Genomic DNA, 18307 nt, shown 5'->3' with positions numbered 1-18307 from the left:
TCAGTTCCCCACTGCCTGGAAGCTGTGCCCATGCTGCAGCCAAGGAGCAGGGAGGGGGAGAGAAGTAGTTATTGGATGCAGCTTCTAGCTGCCCACCCCTGGCACAGCTTCTCATTACCCATTCCTAGCATCAGCCAGATTCAGTAGCTCTGAGGGCCATATGTTGCCAACCCCTGCCTTAGTTCGTTGTAGAGTAGTGAAATATGAAAGGTAACCAAGTCCGTGTCTACTTTATAGATGTTTGGGTCAGAAGGAACCTTAGCAGATCATCAAGTCCGACCCCCTGCCCTGGGCAGGAAAGAGCACTGGGGTCAGGCGACCCCAGCCAGATCCATGTCTATGGTTTCAGCAGATATTTATACAAGTACTACTGTATTTAAAAAAAAAAAAAACGAGAATGTTAGTTATTAAAAAACAGACCTCGGTTTTATTTCATGCTAGCATGGTCACAAAAGAAACAGCACTCAGGGAGATGTTACAATTTTTTTACTGTCACAAAAAAAATGATATGGCTCACCTTCACTGTATTGAGCAACCACAAAACTCTAGTTGAAATCAAAGACATGTGACTTCTCAATACCTGTGAAAATCCAAGCCCTGAACTTGGTCACATTTATGCTTTTATTGCATGTTTTGGTGAGCCATGACTATCACCATAATTACTCAGTTAGAAGATGAGAGGTTTTTTCCCCCATTTAGCATGGCAAGGGGAAATGCCCCTCGCTTTGCAATTGAGGATGAGGAAGTGGGGGTAAGGGGGGAGGGAAGAGGGGGCAAGCAGCTTCTGCAGCAGTGGCTGCGGCTCCAGCCTCAGCGCAGGGTTGGAACTGGAGCCACAGCTGCCATCTGGCCCCCTGCTGCCTCTACATGCCCTGCCAGCCCTCCTCCATAGCCCCCAGTCTCCGCCGCCCCCGCCCTCCCCTCTGCAATGCCACTTCTTCCTCTCTCTCCCCCTCTGCTGCACTCCTTACCTTTGCTCCACATTGGCAGGCTCCATCCCTGCTGCAGGTGGGGAATGAAGCACAGCTGTAGCCCAGCCCTATAGCAGCAGTGGTAGGGAGCCAGCACTGGTGCTATGGGGCCAAGCTAGAGCCATGCTCCATGCCTCAGGCTTCAGCAGGGATGGAGCTGGTCAGTGCAGACAAATGTGGCAGGGGAGGGGGTGGAGGGGCAGATGGGGGAAGAGACTTCAGAGGGATGACATGGGAGGAAGGGAGGCATGGACCTGAGGCTGCGGTTGGCAGAAGCAGGGTGGAGTGGGGAAGAGGGGAAGGAGGAATATGGGCAATCTGAGGCTGTGGGAGGGAGAGGGGCAGGAGCAGGCACAATGGAGTCTAATTGGGGGGGGCCGGAGTCAGGCAGCAATGTGGAAGCTGCGTACCTCTCTCACTGCCTTCCCCACCACCTCCACACTGCCTGCCCCCTACCGCTTGTTTCCCAGCCCCCCCACTACCTGCCCTGTTACTGCCCCCCCTGCCATGTTCCCCTACCACCTGTCTCATTACTGCGCCCTCTCCCCCCATCACCTCTACCCCACCACCTGCAATAGTTGTGGTGTGGAGACAAATTTAGGATGATTAGGACAAATTATAATACATTTATACATTTTGAATGTGTAGAATCTCATTATTGGCAGGTCATCTTACCACCAGGGTTGTCTTGTATTCAGGGAAATGCAGTAGTTATCTGCCCTACACTGCACTAATGTTTTTTCTATTCTCCCATTTGATTATTTTGAGACGTAATTTATAAGAACAAATCTGGACATGCTTTCTTTTTTAAATACTACTGTTGGCCCTGCAAAAATTCCATGATATAAATTCCATGAGGTGCTCCAAACACATTGCATTTAGGAATATAGTTATTGTCAGTCTATACCAGACCTTTGCTCCATTTCATGCAAAATCCTCTGTCTGACAGTGACCAGCAGCAGATATTTCAGGAAAAGGTATCAGATCCTTGTATTAGATGTCGCTGCGGTAAGTTAGATTCATAGGTTCATTAACAAAATGGGGTTGAAACAGACCTTGGGAGATGCAAGCTTCTGCTCAAGGCAAGAATAGCTTTGTCTAACTATCCCAAATAAATGTTTGTCTAATCTGCACTTAAAAACTTCCAGTCATGGAGATTTCAAGCTCCCTACATAATAAGTTCCAGTACTTACCACCCTCATAGTTAGAAAGCTTTTCCTAATATCCAACCTAAATCTCCTTTGTTGCAATTTAACTGCATTACCGTATTTACCCAAATCCAAGATGACATCATTTAAGGTGACCCCTCCAATAATTGGATTCTACATGTTTATAAATTTATAAATTTGTTATAATTTTCTGTGTATAGCAGGGGTGGCCAACCTGCGACTCCGGAGCTACATGTGGCTCTTCAGGAGTTAATATGCGTCTCCTTGAACCTTTGCACAAGCACACAGTGACCAGCTTCCATGCATCCATTTGGAAGCTGGTCACCGTGTGCTTGTGCAAAGATTCAAGGAGACACACATTAACTTCTGAAGAGCCGCATGTGGCTCCAGAGCCATAGGTTGGCCACCCCTGGTGTATAGAATCGAATTATAGGAGGGACATCTTGAATTCATCCCCTCCCCGCCCTTACCACTGCAACAGGGAAAGTTGCAGTAGAGGGACAAGTGGTGGAGCAGCCAAGCAGCCCTTGCCTCCGCCCACACACTTTACCCCATCTCCTGTTGCCCCCCCACCTGCTCTTCCATGTTTGTTCTCCCCCAACATGTGCCCCTCTCTCCTCCCCCTGGTCCCTGCCCCCTCCTGCCATTTTTTTCCCTACACAAGACTTGGCTTCCCTCTTTCTGCCGCTGTTTACCCTGAGTCACAGCTCCTGCTCTGGCTCCAACCCCATCCGGCGTGCAGCATGGAGCACGTTTTCCTTTTCCACACTGTATCGACACATTCACAAATTCTGGCAGCTTAGTGAAACACGGTTTTCCTTTCACAGTCTATATTGATTAGACCATGTCACGTCGCAATCTCCAGGTGTTCCCATTCTCCTGTTTTTATTACATTTGCAATCAGTTCAGGTACGGAGTACTGGTCTGTAGTCCCCCAGTTAACTTCAGGGCCCCTTTTACATATTGGTATAACAATGTCTACTCTCTAAACTTCTGAACAAAGACTGTTTTGAATGAGAGAGATTGCTTATTTGTATTAGCATTTCAGCTGCTTCAAATTTAAGCTCCCTCACAATTTTGGGGTGTATCATCTGAATTTAGTAACTAACTCCTGTTAAAAAGATCAGTTGGCTGCACCTCTATTATTTCTGACACCGTAGTGTCTCAGAATATCTCATCTTTGTTACGGGGAGGGAGTGACTCCTCGATAGGAATCTCTACAGTAAAGACTGGTACAGAAAGATCATTTCACTTCCAATCAGTATCCTTATCTTCTTTAATTACATCCTTTACCCACTAAGAATCCAAGAGATTCATCATTTCCATTGCTGGCTTCCTGCTTCAGATAATCATAAAGAATTTTTTGTTGTTTTTTTTTACATCTCTAGCTATTTGTTTTTTGAAACCCATTTCAATCCTTATTTCCTCTTCCCTAAGGTCTGCTGTAAGTTTGTTTCTAGGGTCAGATTTCTGAATTTTAAAGGATTTCTGTTTGTCTTGAATAACCTCTTGTCGCTGCCCTTTAGTCACTTTGGTTTTCTCCTTCTCTTCCAGATTTGCTTTTTGCCAAGTAATAGGTAAATCTTCTCAAACTTCTCTTTTTAAAAGAGCATCTGTGCAGCCTCTAAGGATTTTTCTTCCTTTAGTTTTAGCTACAGAACCCTTTTGAGTAGCCTAATTTGCTCCACATCTTCCTTTTCATAGTGGCATTGTTACTTTCTTGTACTCTGCTTGATCTTGGGATGTTGTATATATTGTAGACACTTTTATTTAGTTTCTCCACTATTTTCACTTATTGAACTGAGTGTCTTAGGCCTCAGGTGTTTCAAGTTGTGCAAATCACCATGAAAATTGTAGCATACATTTAGGACTTTTCCAGGAGTCTAAAGGAGATAGACTTACTTCTGCTAAATTTCACTGGGAATTGGGCAGGTAATTCCATGAAGCTCTTTTGAAAAGCCTAACCTCTTTTCTGTACCTTGTACCTGTCGATATTTCTGATTTCTGCTTGGCAGAAACAATTCCCAAAAGAGAAGAAAAACCCTGCATGCAGGAGCCAGACAGAAATCCAGAACTATAACCAGAACACAATGGATGTGATCTCATAAATCAGAGATCGGGGAGAGACTCTGCTGAGACTGGAGGAGAAGAATCAAAGATGCTAATTACATTACATTGCATAAAACATTTTTAAGCATTGGTGCTCTTATCCAAGTTCAGTTTTGCTTTCACTTGGCCCATCTAAATGAGACACTACATTGTCTTAGCGACAAGCTACGGCGATGTGGTTCATCACTACGGCAATGCAGCATTGGCAGACACGAACCATGATGTCAATGCTACTGCGCAGTAGCTCGTTTTTAGTGCACAGTAGGGTTGGAAATGATACGTGCACTGCCGGGACTGTGCACTAACAGCAGTTACTGTGCAGTCATTTAGTACTTGCTAAAGCAAATACTAAATGACTGCACAGTAATAACTGCGCAGTCAGGGGCATGTATAGATGCACCCACTGCTGGGCTGAGCTGAGACCAGGAAACCACATGCATTATCCCCAGCAGGATTGTAGCTGATGGTGACCTGTCAAATTCCAGTGTTGGTCAGTATTGTATTTGTTCATAGCCTCTTTCATCCCAAGATACTGGGTCCTGCTGCTTTTGGAAATGAGTGGCTAAACTCTCATTGGCTCCAACTGGAGCTAGATCTGATTATATTTGAGGTACAACTGACAAGCAGTCACCTCCAGATTGACGAAGAAAAGACGGTAAACAGGTGAGTACGTTTTTTGGGAAGAGGGGCCGTGGTAAGGGTGGCCATCGGTGCTCCTACACACAATGCCTCATGGGATTTTCTTTGTTAACATCAAACAAATGAGAAGCTTATATTAGCAAGTATCACCTGAAAGGCCAGCACACCAAGTACTGTTGACTCTTATGGATGCCCTACCTTTACCTCCTCCCACAGAAATTGTTTTTGACATTTAGAGGGTAAAGGCTTTGAACACTGGGGTTATATCTGCTCTGTCTGGGAAAACAGAATTTGAAATCAGTGAGCAGTCAGGGACAGGGGTTTCTTCCTCCTGCCTCTCTCTTCAAATAAACATGACTTTGCCCCACAAGATGCCCTTTTAGTCATAAAAACAAAAGATTTGTAATGGACATACTGGCAGAGGTTGAAGGTGTATTGAGGAGAAAGAGGGGTTTTAATGATTGGCTCCAGCCTCTGTTTTGGGGAGATTGAGAGGGTTTTGCTGTTGCGCTATTGCTGTTCAGAGGGATTAGGTTACTTGATTGCCAGCAGCAGGCTGCACAACAGCCTGGGGTGGTCCAGCACATTGGGCTCTGTGGATGTCTAGATCAGGCCTCCATGCCATTAATATCAAAAAACATAACTTTGATGAATTTTATAATTCAAATGCTGCCAGATTCTCCAGTACCTTTGTATTGTCTCATGTAAGTCATGTTCAGCTTACAGAAAAGGTGCTAAGAGGGGATATGATATTAGACTTCAAATAGCTGAAGGACTGCCATAAAGAAGAGGGAAAACACCTTTTCTCCCTTCTGCAGAGACCAGGATGTGGACCAGTGGCTTGAAGTTGCAGCAAATTAGGTTTACATGGGATATCCAGAAAAACGTCATGTTGGAAGAGTGAACCAGTGGAATAGACAGCCTAGGGAAGTTATGGACTCTCCATCATTGGAGGACAAGCTTCTTCGGGTGAATCTGATATCTTTTATTAAACCAATAGTTAAATAGTTGGGGAAAATAACATTTTAGCAAGCTTTCAGGTTTAAAAACCGTTCGTTAGGCTGAGGAAGCCTCTGCAGTTGGTGTGTGCTCTCTTCCTGGATGGAATGAATAGTAAAGAAACCTTCATCATTGGAGGAGTTCAAGAAAAGTTAGAAAAGCATTGGTCAGAGATGATCAAAGAATAGCTATGCCTATGCTCTGCTATGGGTATTTCCCATGTTTCTGGGCTTTGCTGGTTGCCACATGGGACTAGAAAGGATTTCTTTCCCTACTGTTGCTACTTGTGTGCAGTGGGGGAAGGAGGGGTTCACCTTCCTCAGAAGCATTGGGCCTTGGCTGCAGTTGGTCATTGAATTTTGACTAGGGTGTGCCAGTGCTCCTGCTGAGATTTACACCCAGAAGTTCCTGGCTAAAGGGTCTTACCCCTCTGCTCCGAGTCAAGCCAGTTGTCATATATTGGGGAGGGAGGAAGGATTTTAACCCATAGTCAGATTGGCACAGACCATGAAGGTTTTGCCTTACTCCGTAGCGAGGAGCATGACCCTCTTCCCTGGATCTCTCAGGCATATTTTAACAACCCTTACAGCAGCAGGACATTGGCTGCCATTGTCCCCTTCCTTTATCTGTGGCAGGTTAGGGTGTCATGCCTTGTGGTTGTATGTCAGGGTTAAATGTGTAGTCTTACTAATAGGTCGGACAAGGATTTGTAATGGATGGTCTCAATGGAGATGATCCTGCCTCTAGCAGGGGGTTGGACTAAATGACCTTTGGAGGTCCTGTCCAGCCCTACTGCTCTATGAGTCTGTGAAAGGCAATCGTGTGACAACCTTTTATCCAGCTCTCATCTCAGGACTCTACGGGAGTGTGCAGGGTAAGGATCCAGCTTTCTGCAGGAGGCAGAGCCTGGATTAGCAGCAGCTCCTGCTTTCCAGGTCCTTTTTTGTTTTGATTTTGAGAGAAGTCACAATGTCTTCTAACACTTGATCTCTTGAACATCACTTCTCTCCCTAGTGGCATTTGTTCTCATTTCCATTTCCTCAGAGCATTGCTGGAACTTGTCCAAACAGACTGTTTTTGGTCACCACCACAGACCTGCGTGATTGCCATTTCCTCCATCAGCACACGATGTGGGAATGTGCTAGCACATGGGGCCTGAAGCCTTCATTAACTGTTTGTGCGCAACCCTCCCCTGGTGCAGATACCAAAATGTCACAGAAATTAATGCTTCCACTGTGCGTCTCAGGAAGAGTTAGTGTCTTAGAGGGCATTTTGGTCACAGAAAGCTGCAGATTTGGTTGTTGCTAGTGCTTGTTCAGGTTTATGGAAAGGAGAGAAAAAGGAGGGAGGTATTTGTCACCACATCCTTGTGTTCTCCCCACCAGAGCTAAGGAAACCCCTGCGCTCCAAAGAGCACACAGGCATCAACTTCTAGTAACAGGGTAAAAGCGAAACCATTGGCATTGCATCAGCATATAGCACTAGCCAGATGGAGAAAGGAGGAAAGGGATGTCAACCCTTTCAAGAGTGAATCATAGAAAAGTGGGGCTGAAAGGGATCTCGGGAGATCATCTGGTCCACCCCCCTGCTCAACACAGAGTCATCCCCATCCAACCATCCTGTAAAAATGCTTGTCTAACCTATTCTTAAAACTACACAAATAACCCTGTTGCACAGCTATCAGGAACGTTGACTCAAGGCACCAAGAACACCTTAACCCACCATGGGTGAACCCAGGGGATGAGAGCACCATCTGCAAGGACCTAAGTAGTTTATTAAAATATACTCACAATATCCCAGGAAAAATGCCATGCCATCTGTTATAGAGGGAGGCAAAAACCCCTGCAGTCCATGCTGACAGTGAGAACGGTCCCTCTTGGCGTAGGGTTGTGACAAACATGAGCAGGTACAGAAGTGCTCCAGTTCAGGTCATGCAGCACCCTTTAAGTACAATCTGTTTTACCTTCCATTGGCATGATCCTGGATTGCTTTATAAATGATCCATGTGGAGAATCATTTGTAACACTTACAAGGTAACCTATAAACCGTGCCCTCGCTCAACCAGAAGATCCGGGCTGGACACAGGAATTACTGGTCAACCATCTGTATCAGTATTGTACAGGAGTGCAGGGTAGATGAGCGTACTGATCCTGTCAGTCCTCCAAACCTTTGAATCTAGAAATATTTAGGCTGATCCAGTTTTCAGAGACACCAGGCACCCACTGCTGCCACTAAAATCAGTAAGACTACATGGTGATGTTTTTGAGAGATCATCAGATGGATTTATACATCTGCTTTACAGCTGCAATCTGAGTTGTTACCTTTCAAGTGCCATATCAAACAACAGTGAGAGTTTACATTTTTTATAGTGTTGAATATTTCCATATTTGATTTATTTAAATATGAATACTTGTTCTTTTGTATACAGCCCAGGAATTATAATTCAGCAAAGCCCTGAGAGCAGGCGGAGGGAGCAAAGTGGCAAAGACATTTATTGCCAAAAGGATCCACAGTGTGTTGCTAATATTCACTTGAGTATGTGCAGCGTACAAAATAATGTTTCAGTTCAGCAGTCCATCTGTGTGCTGTCAATTGAAGTTTCACATCTAAAAAGTAATCACCTTGAAGCTGCCCATTTAAGGAGCAAAAGTTGTTTCCTCAAAGTTTGAGAATATCTTAATTCTGTGGAAAACCTGCAGTTGCTTAGAGGAAGTTTGGACAGGTTGTTCTACATAAGAGGTGTTTCTTACTTAGTTATTCTGGCTTTGAAATGATGGCCATATTCGTGCATGCAAAAGAAATCATGCTGTCACCAGGAAAAATATTTTTTTGTTATTTCACGAAAGGTTTTTACCTGTTTCAAGTAAAAAAGAGGTCTGATCGTATGGGTTGAATTCCAGGCTCAGAACCAAACAGCTCCACATTCTGCTTCTAGCTGTGATGCTTACTTTGCCTCTGATCCTCCACAACTGACTGTTCGGCAGCTCCACCATGGACTCCCAAGGAGCCAGAATTTCAACTTTTTATCTTTGATCCCTTATCTACCTATTCAATTAGGATCATACTCGGGCTGTACATTCCTAGAGAGGTGAACTGTCTTTTTGTTATGTCAGTGCCTAGCACAGTAGGACACTGTGTTTGGGACCTGTAGGCAATATGACAACAACAGCAACAATAAAATACTAAATTGCCTAACTTATAGGTTGTTGAGAAGATTAGCTCTGTGTTCACAATGCACTTTGCAAATAAATGTCCTCAAGCTTCTCAGAATTACGCGTTACTTTTTACTCTTCCAAAGAGAATGATAGAAGGAACAAAGAAATAATATATTGCATAAGCAATACTTCCTTTTGCTCCCCAATTATCTTCTTTCAGATATCCCACCCAAAAAGCTGAGAGCAGATGGGTTGGGTCAAGTGAAAAATGGATTTCCCTGAAAATGAGCCGTATATTGCTTGGTATGCAGCAGCCCTCCATGGAGGCCCTGTCTATCAGCTGTGTTGTCTTCAGTGGGATTGTCTACAGAGACAATATAGCTGGTCATACCTGTTTTCAAGCTTAAGCCCATGTTTTTCATTAAGAGATTTATTTTGTAATTTTATGTTTGTTTTCTTTCTCTGCAGCGAATATCCTCTACATGGCAAGCCAAGAAATGCTGAAGGTTGTGGACAGAGACAGCACAACTATCCAGCAAAATTTGAAAAAGGTAACTCTTCAATCTTCAGAGGTTCATGAGAGATCCGCTCGTATGGAACCAGATCCTCAATTAAACTGTGAATCCAGAAAAACTTTCAGGCTTTACTGGTTTGCACCAGTGCTACACTGGTGAAACTCCACTGATTTCAAGGGAATTATTTCTGGTGTGCACCAGTGTAATTGAGCAAAGACTCCTAATCCCTAGGCTATTTCACTAAAAGGTGGGAAGGTCCTCCTCTTCCATCAGTTGCTAGATACAGTTGGTCTTCAGCTACCATTATGGAGACGTTCACATGCCTACCTGGGAGGCATAGGATGACCACAAATAGTAAGGAGCCAGAACGGGATCTTCTGAGTGTGCTTAGAAGGGTAAGGCAAGTGGCATAGTGGGGATTAACCCCTCAAAATGCCACCTAAGCAGCTACAGCTAGCCATGTTAAGTGCCCCTTATCTGCCCAAAGCAGTTAAAGGAGTTAAAGCACTGTGCTGAGGAGCAGGAGACAGGTTCAAACCCCACACAGTCATAGAAAATTAGGGTTGGAAGGGACCTGAGGAGGTCACATCTAGTCCAAACCCCTGCTCAAAGCTGGACCAGCCCCAACTATTTCATCCCAGCCAAGGCTTTGTCTAGCTGGGTCTTAAAAACCTCCAAGGATGGAGATTCCACCACCTCTTTAGGTAACCTGTTCCAATGTTTTACTACAGTCTGAGTGAGAAAGTGTTTTGTAATATCCAATTTAAACTTATCTTGCTGAGAATCTGGGTTTCCTTCTCCCTGGGCAAGTACCCTAACCACTAGGCTTTCTAGGTGTGTCTCGGTTTTAATTGTCAGATGTCTATTCCATTTCAAAGGTCTGTAGAGCTCCAGGTTTGTGTACTTTTAGCTCTTCCTTCCTGAAGAACGCACAGTCCTCCTGGCACCCTGGGAGGGATTCTTACAGGTGAACCTTAAGGGCTGACCCTGCAAACTCTTGCAAATAATCTCAGCGACTTCAGTGAAACTCTTGAGGGACTTGGTCCCAAGCCTGGTGAAGCCAAGGAAGACTGCCATTGGCTTCAGTTAGGTCTGGATCATACTCCCTCAGAAAGAAGTTTTTGAAGTCATACTGGGACAAGCCACAGTAGTAAAGTTAAGCAAGAGACTTTGAGAAATGTTATCTTTAATCACATATTTAACTACTTACTCAGATACTTAAAAGTGCTTATAACTGACTAGTTCTGTTAACTTTCATGGGATTACTCACATGCTTCAGGTCACGCACGTGCTTATTTCCTTGCTGAATTGAAGCCTTTGGCAGTACTAAGTGTTTGCAGGTTCCTTGGTCTACTGAAGTCTGTGTTTTTCTGGACTGTGTCAATCTAAGCAATGTCCTGGCACACAGGAAGCTTTGAAAACCTGTACTAACTTTGTTTTATTGATTCTTCTGTGTCATCACACTTCTGAAGTGGCAGATGTACCCAAGAAAATAAAAAGTTGAGGTGAGGTTATGAGCAGCTGGCAGCCTGAAGAAGCAGCAGATACAAGTGTGAAGTTAAATGCCTATTTTTTCCTTTGCTTTTTAATTCTTCTAGTAATTTCTGGGAATGTGAAAATTACGGGGGGAAATCTAAACTGGCATTAAGTTAATTTTGAAGTGTATTGACAGTAAAAGTGGATTTTACTTACAAAGGTTGGAAGTTTATAAAAACAGGAACTGTAGTCCAAGTTGCTATGTGCTGGCAAGATGTCACCACAAAAAATTTATACTGTTTAGTAGTCAGTGTGATCATAAGTTAAAAGCCAATCTTAACACCTGACTGTGCCAGCTGCTGTGAAATAGAAAAGTTATTTCTGGATCATATTTGCATGTTGTGTTCTGAAGGAGAGGGAAGAAGAGATACTAAATTATTCCAGTCTCTCTGAGTCCAGGTTTAAGGTTAATTATTACTAGTCAAGGACCAACAGAAAATACGTGTCTCTTCAGACCTAGGCTTACTTACCTAACAATGCTAAAAGATCAGATGTGTATTTTGGGGGAATTGGGACATTATTTGGTTCATCAATTGAGGCATTTCACGGTCCTCTAAAGTGAGGAAAATGTGCACATTAAACAGAAGTTGAATTGTATGCAGAAAATGAAGATTTACCTTTCTACTATATAGATGTATGGTATATCATTTAATATATGGATACCAAAACTATTTGTGAAACCAGGCAGAGCATGAATCTCCCAGAGCCTCAGTATTGTAACACCTGACAGAAAGATTTTTAAAAATTACAAAATCCAAACAAATAAGGCCTGGCTTATTGAGGGAGGACTGTCTCAGCCAGTGTGATTAATTATTGTTAGCTAATTGTTCCTGGGCCCTTACACAGAAACTGGAAGCACAGATACTGCTGTACTGGAGGAAGTTTATTGTGATTTTAACAGAAAAGGAAGTCTGCTGTAATTCAGTATTGGTAAAGGATTAATCAACAGTGAGAATCATAATCCTCTTGCTAGGAGGAGGAAAAATAAAAAGAAAGGGCAATTGGCTATAGCAGATGTTCCCTAGGGTACCCATGATAGGCAGCAGTTATTACTGGCTTATTTTAAGGCCTGCTGTTGTAGAGACTTGCTTAGGCTTTATCTTTTTTCACATCAGTAGTCCTGTTGCAGTCAGTGGGAATACTGGACTTGTTTCCTGGATGCTGAACTGTATAAGACAGGAAGCTTATAAAACATTTGCACTTCTGGGTTTATATTATTCCTCCCATTGTATCACACTCTGCACACAAGGGTCCATGGCTGTGTTTAATTCCAGGATCTGATTCTCACTGACTTCAGTGAGCTCTGGTTTGGTCCTATATTGGGCATGTTAGACTGGTTCATAATTTACCAAGACCTTACGCCATCTGCTCTTCACCTTAAGAATCATGACACTTTTCATTTTAGAGTTGAATCTTTCCAAGCAGGTGCACCTTTTAATGTGACTTTGATTCAAGTTTTGCCCATGATCCCTAGGCGAAAAGGACCTGCAGATCCTTAATGAGCATACTCATTTGGCCAAGTCTAGTTGCACAGGTGGACAGCGGATATCAGAGCTCCAAATCTAAGATCTATGTAAGGGGTACGAAGAGCTATTTACATATCTAACTTTAGCCATATAGCTGCCTACAGGGGGAGCTGGACTTGGGCCCAGATCTTTCCTTTTCAGAGAAAAATGAACTGTTCTAGTTCTTTTTTTGCTTTGTTTTGTTTTTAAACATGAAGTCATTATCTTAAATTAACTGAAGAAAATCCCAATTGGAGTGGCCAAAAGCAATTCTGACCCACTCTTATTGAAACAGCTGGTCTGATGTTGCCCAGATTTCTGACCCAGTATCCATAGTCATCCACAGTGGTTTAATAATTATTCCCATTGAGAGGAGCATGATCTGAAAAGCAGTGGTTAGAAAGGATACTACAAATACCGTGCCTGCCCACAGCCAGAGTAAATTATATGCCTCCAGTTGTGGAAAACCTTCCAAACACACTTTCTGAATAGGTGCAAAGTGCTCTCTGGAGCCAGGAACACCTCTTTTTTGGCTGATCTCACATCCTTTTTGGCCTGCACTCCCCTGAGGTACAGGATTGAAATTAGGAAAGTTGCACACAGGGATTTGGAGATGTTGGTGCATGTAGTATTTAAACATACAACTACATGGGACTTGGAAGCATTCCGAGTGGCTAATCAGCGAGCAGAGTATCAGGGGTTGCTCCCCTGCCCTAAAAATTGATCACAGCAAGTGGGGGGGGGAATAAAAAAATGAGGTTGAGACAACAATCTAACAGGCGTTAAATATGAAGTGAAAAATGAGCTGTTACACTGGGCTTCTTGGTTCCTTGGACCACTTCCTGCCACCCTCATTCACACTGTGATTGCAAGGATATTGCTAATCCCGTAAGGTACATATGACTCAGCGTGAGCAGAGACGTCAGAACCCACCCTGCATCCATAGCTGGAGAAAGCTGCTGCGGGCTGCTGCGAGAGAAGAACTACATCCATCTTAACTCTTCCGAGAGAGCGTGACCTGGCCCTAGGCAGTATGATTTCTAGCGAGCTAGATCCTGCCAGCGTCACGCACCTTACTCCACAAGTCATTACACTTAAATCAGCAGGACTGCTGGGGGCCTGATTCTGACACCGTTACTCCATAAGCAATGCCAGTGATTGATATGAGGCCAGAAACTTGGAATAGGAGTGAGTGCCTATTCAGTGAGGCATTTTTGGAATCCGGTCCACTATTAGTATGACTTAAGTAGCAGTTTTCAATCCTTTGAATTTTTTGCATTTTATTGTGATGTTTAGACTAACTTTCCTCACGACACTTGCATGTTATTCTTGCAGCTAAATGTATGTCATCAAGCAGAGGGCAGGAGTTAGTCATCTTAGTCTGAGGTCAGGCAGAAGGCAGGGTAAAGTTGCACCTTATAGACTGTTTAACTCAGCTATGCATAAGCTTTTGTGAGCCTGAGCTCACTTCATCAGATGCAAATATATCATCCAATTACTTTATTTAAAACTTAAAAATAATCAGTGTTACATATGTGCTGGCAAAGCCATTTTCATGGAAGATGCCTGTGCTGATTTATTTTATCATGGAGAAGCTGCTGCACATCAGCTTGCACCTGGATCGTAACAGAATGAAAACTTGCTCCAATGGCAAGGAGGCCAAGACAGTTGGACATATCATTCTACTGCAGACTCATCCTCTTTTGCAGTATTGAAATGCTAGCATCTTCCATCTGCTCTGCTGTTGAGGACTTGCAGACCTATAGCTGGGGGCTGGATAGGCTTATTATAATGGCAACCTGTACTCACCATGTCACAGCACTGTCAAAGGATGTATGCAGCTTTTCAGGAGGGAAAGCATTGCCACCTGCTATCCCCACTACATCCTATTAGTGCTTGGTCCACAACTGCTTATCCATCAGAGTTACCCCTGCTTATTTTGCAGCTAACCTTCCTTGAAGGTCATTCCATTATCCCTCACCTGTGGACAGGCTGGGTAGCGGTATTTCCCATTGGAAGCTGTTGCACATAAAAGGCTGACATTGACATCGACAAAGAAATCCAACATTGTCTCGCAGCCTTTGGACACCTGAGAAACAGGTGTTCAAAGATCATGATATCATATCTGAAACCAAGCTTATGGTTTATCAAGCAGTTGTGATCCCCATCTTACTGTACAGATCTGAGACGTGGAGAATGTACAGGAGACACCTCAAGTCACTGGAGAAGTACCATCAATGCTGCATGCAGAAGATCCTTTGAATGGGAAAACAGATGCACCAGTATTAGCATCCTCTTGCAAGCAAACACCATGAGCATCAAGGCGATCATCTGACATCAACTTTGCTGGGCCAGCCATGTCATCCAGATGTCCCACTCCAGACTCCCAAAGCAAATTTTATTTTCCCAGCTCAGTCAAGGCATACACTCAAGAAAAGGGCAGATAAAGCACTTCAGGGACATCCTTCAAGCCAGCTTGAAAAAATGTAACATTGATATCAACTCATGAGAGATGCTCACTCAGGAATGCCCCAAATGGAGGAAGAGTCTGGTACAAGGGTCTCAGTACTTCAAAACCTTGCAACAACAACAGGAGATGGAAAAGTGGGAGAGGCAGAAACAGTGTGTTGCAGACCAAATCAAGAATCCAGATCCCTCCCCACCCCCCATGGAAACACTTGCCTGAGTTGCAGCAGAGTCTGTCGATCCCAGATCAGCCTCATCAGCCATCTCTGGACGCACAGATAAAGCGATCATTGAAGACAACCATCCTCAACTCTGAGGGATTGCCAGTTATTATTGTTGTTGTTGTTACATATATGGGCTGTCCAGCCTCCCTTTTTAATGCAATAAAACCTAGGCATCCTTTGTTAAAAATTCATTTCCCCCGTATCTAATCTTGGTTGTCTCTCAGTACAGATCAGTATTGCTCTGTGATCTTTCATTCTCTCGCACAGCTCCCATGAGAGATACTAATGAACATTTTTGCATATGGTTGCACTGAATAAACAGTTAAAATGAACAGTTCCCCCCTTGTCCAGACAAATGAGTTCCTGCAAATGTCACTGGAGAGTTTGAGCACCAAGGGTCTTGCTCACAGCCTGGGCTGTAGCCTGCAGTGGACCACAGAACATATAGGACAGTCCTGTCCTACAGAAGCACATGCAAAGCACCCTCCTCGCCAGTTCAGCACCCATGGTTTGAAAAACCTTTGTTGCACTGAAAGTGGGGCTCTAAGGTGCTTCTCAGCTCTCATTTTTTACAGTGAAGCTGCTTTTCGTTTATTATTTATTTTGTTTTATCAAACCAGTGACTTCTTTTTCATTAAAAAAAATTGAGACAACTAACTGAACTGCCTGTTAAACATTACCATAGGCCTAACAGGACTTTTTTTTAAACAGTATCCCATAGCTCCAGTTGTCAGCCACATCCTTTCACGGGGGGGAAATACTTGGCTTTAGGTTATGCCTAGTATTTTAAAAAACTTGAGTTCTGGCAAAACAAGACCAGGAACCAGTTCTAAAGATCCTACCATCACACTAGTTAATCTCAGCTGTGGCAGTATCCTGATAGGAGAGGAGAGATTGCCTTAGGGAACCAGATCCCTAACCATTAAGGGCTTTATAGGTTAAAGCCAACATTTTTTTAAATCTGCCCAGGAACTGACTGGTAACGCCAAAGCACTGCCTGTATAAATGCAGAACTTAGAAAAGGCATCCCAGACTGATCCATTCCTGTGTCATTTACATTATTCTCTTGGCAGGGAGAGGCAGGGATCCACGCATAATTCCAGGGAAGCCAAATCATTTTGTATAAATCTTGACTGAAACAAAATTTAATCCTGAGCTAAAGCCTTTTAAACCATGTTTTATCCCGAAGCCAATGAAACTATTGACTAGTCACTATGGAAAGCTCTTGCTCAGAGGGAGCTGCTGACTTATCCAGCAGATGCAATTTTAAATAATAATAATAATAATAATAATAATAATAATAATAATACAAGTATTCATTTCTGGCAGGAGGATTTCCAGTAAGGCCACTGATACAAATATGTGTGCAGTTGCACATGTGCCATCAGTTGATATCCACTAAGAGCCAATCCTTTGGTCTTCACCATCAGCTAGAATAGTGTTTGCCAAAGGAATAGAGTTGTAAAGTTTTACAACGTGAACCACATTCCAGAAAGATAAAGGAAGTTACATTTCACCCCAATGACTATTTTTTAACTCTAGGTTTTGTTTTTTCAGTATTGACCTATGACAGCCATAGAGGAGGCATAAGGAAATTCGCCTCTCCATAATTTATATTTTTTTGAACTGTCATACACACTAAAGCAAATGCCAATAGAGTCGACGGCAGGAAATCTTTATTATTTTCGTAGACACTCTAAAATATAAACATCCTGTTGATATCAATCTCAGATTCTTCTCGTGTTTACACAGCAGCTGCCATCATTGTGCACTGTCTGAGTACACATACCAGATGACATGGTAGAAAAGTCGATAAAGCTGTACCCAGACCACGTTTTATTAGACAACTGGGTTGACTGTGTACCTCAGTAATTTAAATAATAAAAAAGCTTAGGAGAACGTTGGGGGGGGGAAGGTTAATGAAGAGTTATTTGAAACTCAGGCAATTGAACTTAAACCCAAGCATTTGAAAGCATGATGTTGAAATGGCCAGTTCAGACTTCGTACAACCTTAACTCTGCCCTGCAGAGAGATCCTGAGAAAAGGTATAATTTTATCTCATGCCTCCTGATTCCTGCTGCATCAGGCTACAAGCCCCAGCTTTTGGGGTGTTTTTGTTTCTTGCCCTTGTGGGTGAAGTAAAAAGCTAGAAGACATGAATCTTAAATGCTCTGCAACAAGAAGGCAAATAGAAAGAATCCCATATTTATCGTTTGGTAAATCTCATGATTTTTTAACCAGTCTCATAATTTTGGGGGTTTGACTCATGATTTTTGAATGCTTGCATTGGCAGTTGGCTACCCACAGCAGTGCAGTCATTGTGTTAACTCATGCCCTCTATGCAGCCAGATCCAGTCCGCCAGAAAATATACATTTTACGATTCCTAATCCATTCAAACACTGTAGTAAAGGCAAACATTTCCCACTCTTGATGAAGACACCATTTGCTTCTAGCTCTGTATGTATCATAATCATTATAGAATTATTTATCTTTTTACCTCCATGATGCAATAGCAAGGCTTTGATGTTAAAAGGAGGGAGAGAGAGTTAGCTGTGTTAGTCTGAAGTCAAGCAGAAGGCAGGGTCGGTTTGCACCTTATGGACTAACTAAATCAGAGATGCGTAACATAAGACTTTGTAAGCAACAGGCTTACTTCAGATGCTATGAGAAAGAAGGAGAAAAGGAAAAGGGAGGAGACCGCATTATCAATTCTGCATAAAATGTTTGTGTTTAAATTAATTTTAAAATGAACTGTCTGTTGTAAACAAGATGGGATTAACAGCAAACTTCATTCTCAGATTTTTAGGCAAAGATTACTACCATTTTGCCATTTCAGAGAGGCTTCCAAAGCCACAAATGACAGTCAGGTGCCAAACCCCAGTTTACTTTCATAAGCATTTTACTGCTGTCCTTGTCTTTGAAAATCTGCCCCAGAGAAACTAATGTAGACTTTAGCACCAGATCTTCCTTTCTCCTCCAACTGAAAATGTTAGGGTTTTATGTCTCTCCATATTACCA

The 18307-nt window shown here is 43.1% G+C and overlaps 1 protein-coding gene across 3 annotated transcripts in view; it reads left to right on the top strand.

Annotated features, from left to right (window-relative positions):
- LDAH (lipid droplet associated hydrolase) overlaps window positions 1-18307 on the top strand; it is a 306139-nt gene that overhangs the window by 271377 nt on the left and 16455 nt on the right. For 2 of the 3 annotated variants that reach the window (XM_019520809.1, XM_019520808.1), the window contains exon 6: window positions 9511-9593. The exons of the other annotated variant lie outside the window; for it this stretch is intronic. In XM_019520809.1, coding sequence (XP_019376354.1) covers window positions 9511-9593 — 83 coding nt within the window. The remainder of the gene's footprint in view (window positions 1-9510; window positions 9594-18307) is intronic. 3 annotated transcript variants of the gene reach the window in all.

Source organism: Gavialis gangeticus, unplaced genomic scaffold, assembly GCF_001723915.1.
Source record: "Gavialis gangeticus isolate Ggan-Ray unplaced genomic scaffold, GavGan_comp1, whole genome shotgun sequence".
NCBI lineage: Eukaryota > Metazoa > Chordata > Crocodylia > Gavialidae > Gavialis > Gavialis gangeticus.
Note: the sequence above shows the minus strand (reverse complement) of the source record. Positions and strands in the feature narration are given on the sequence as shown.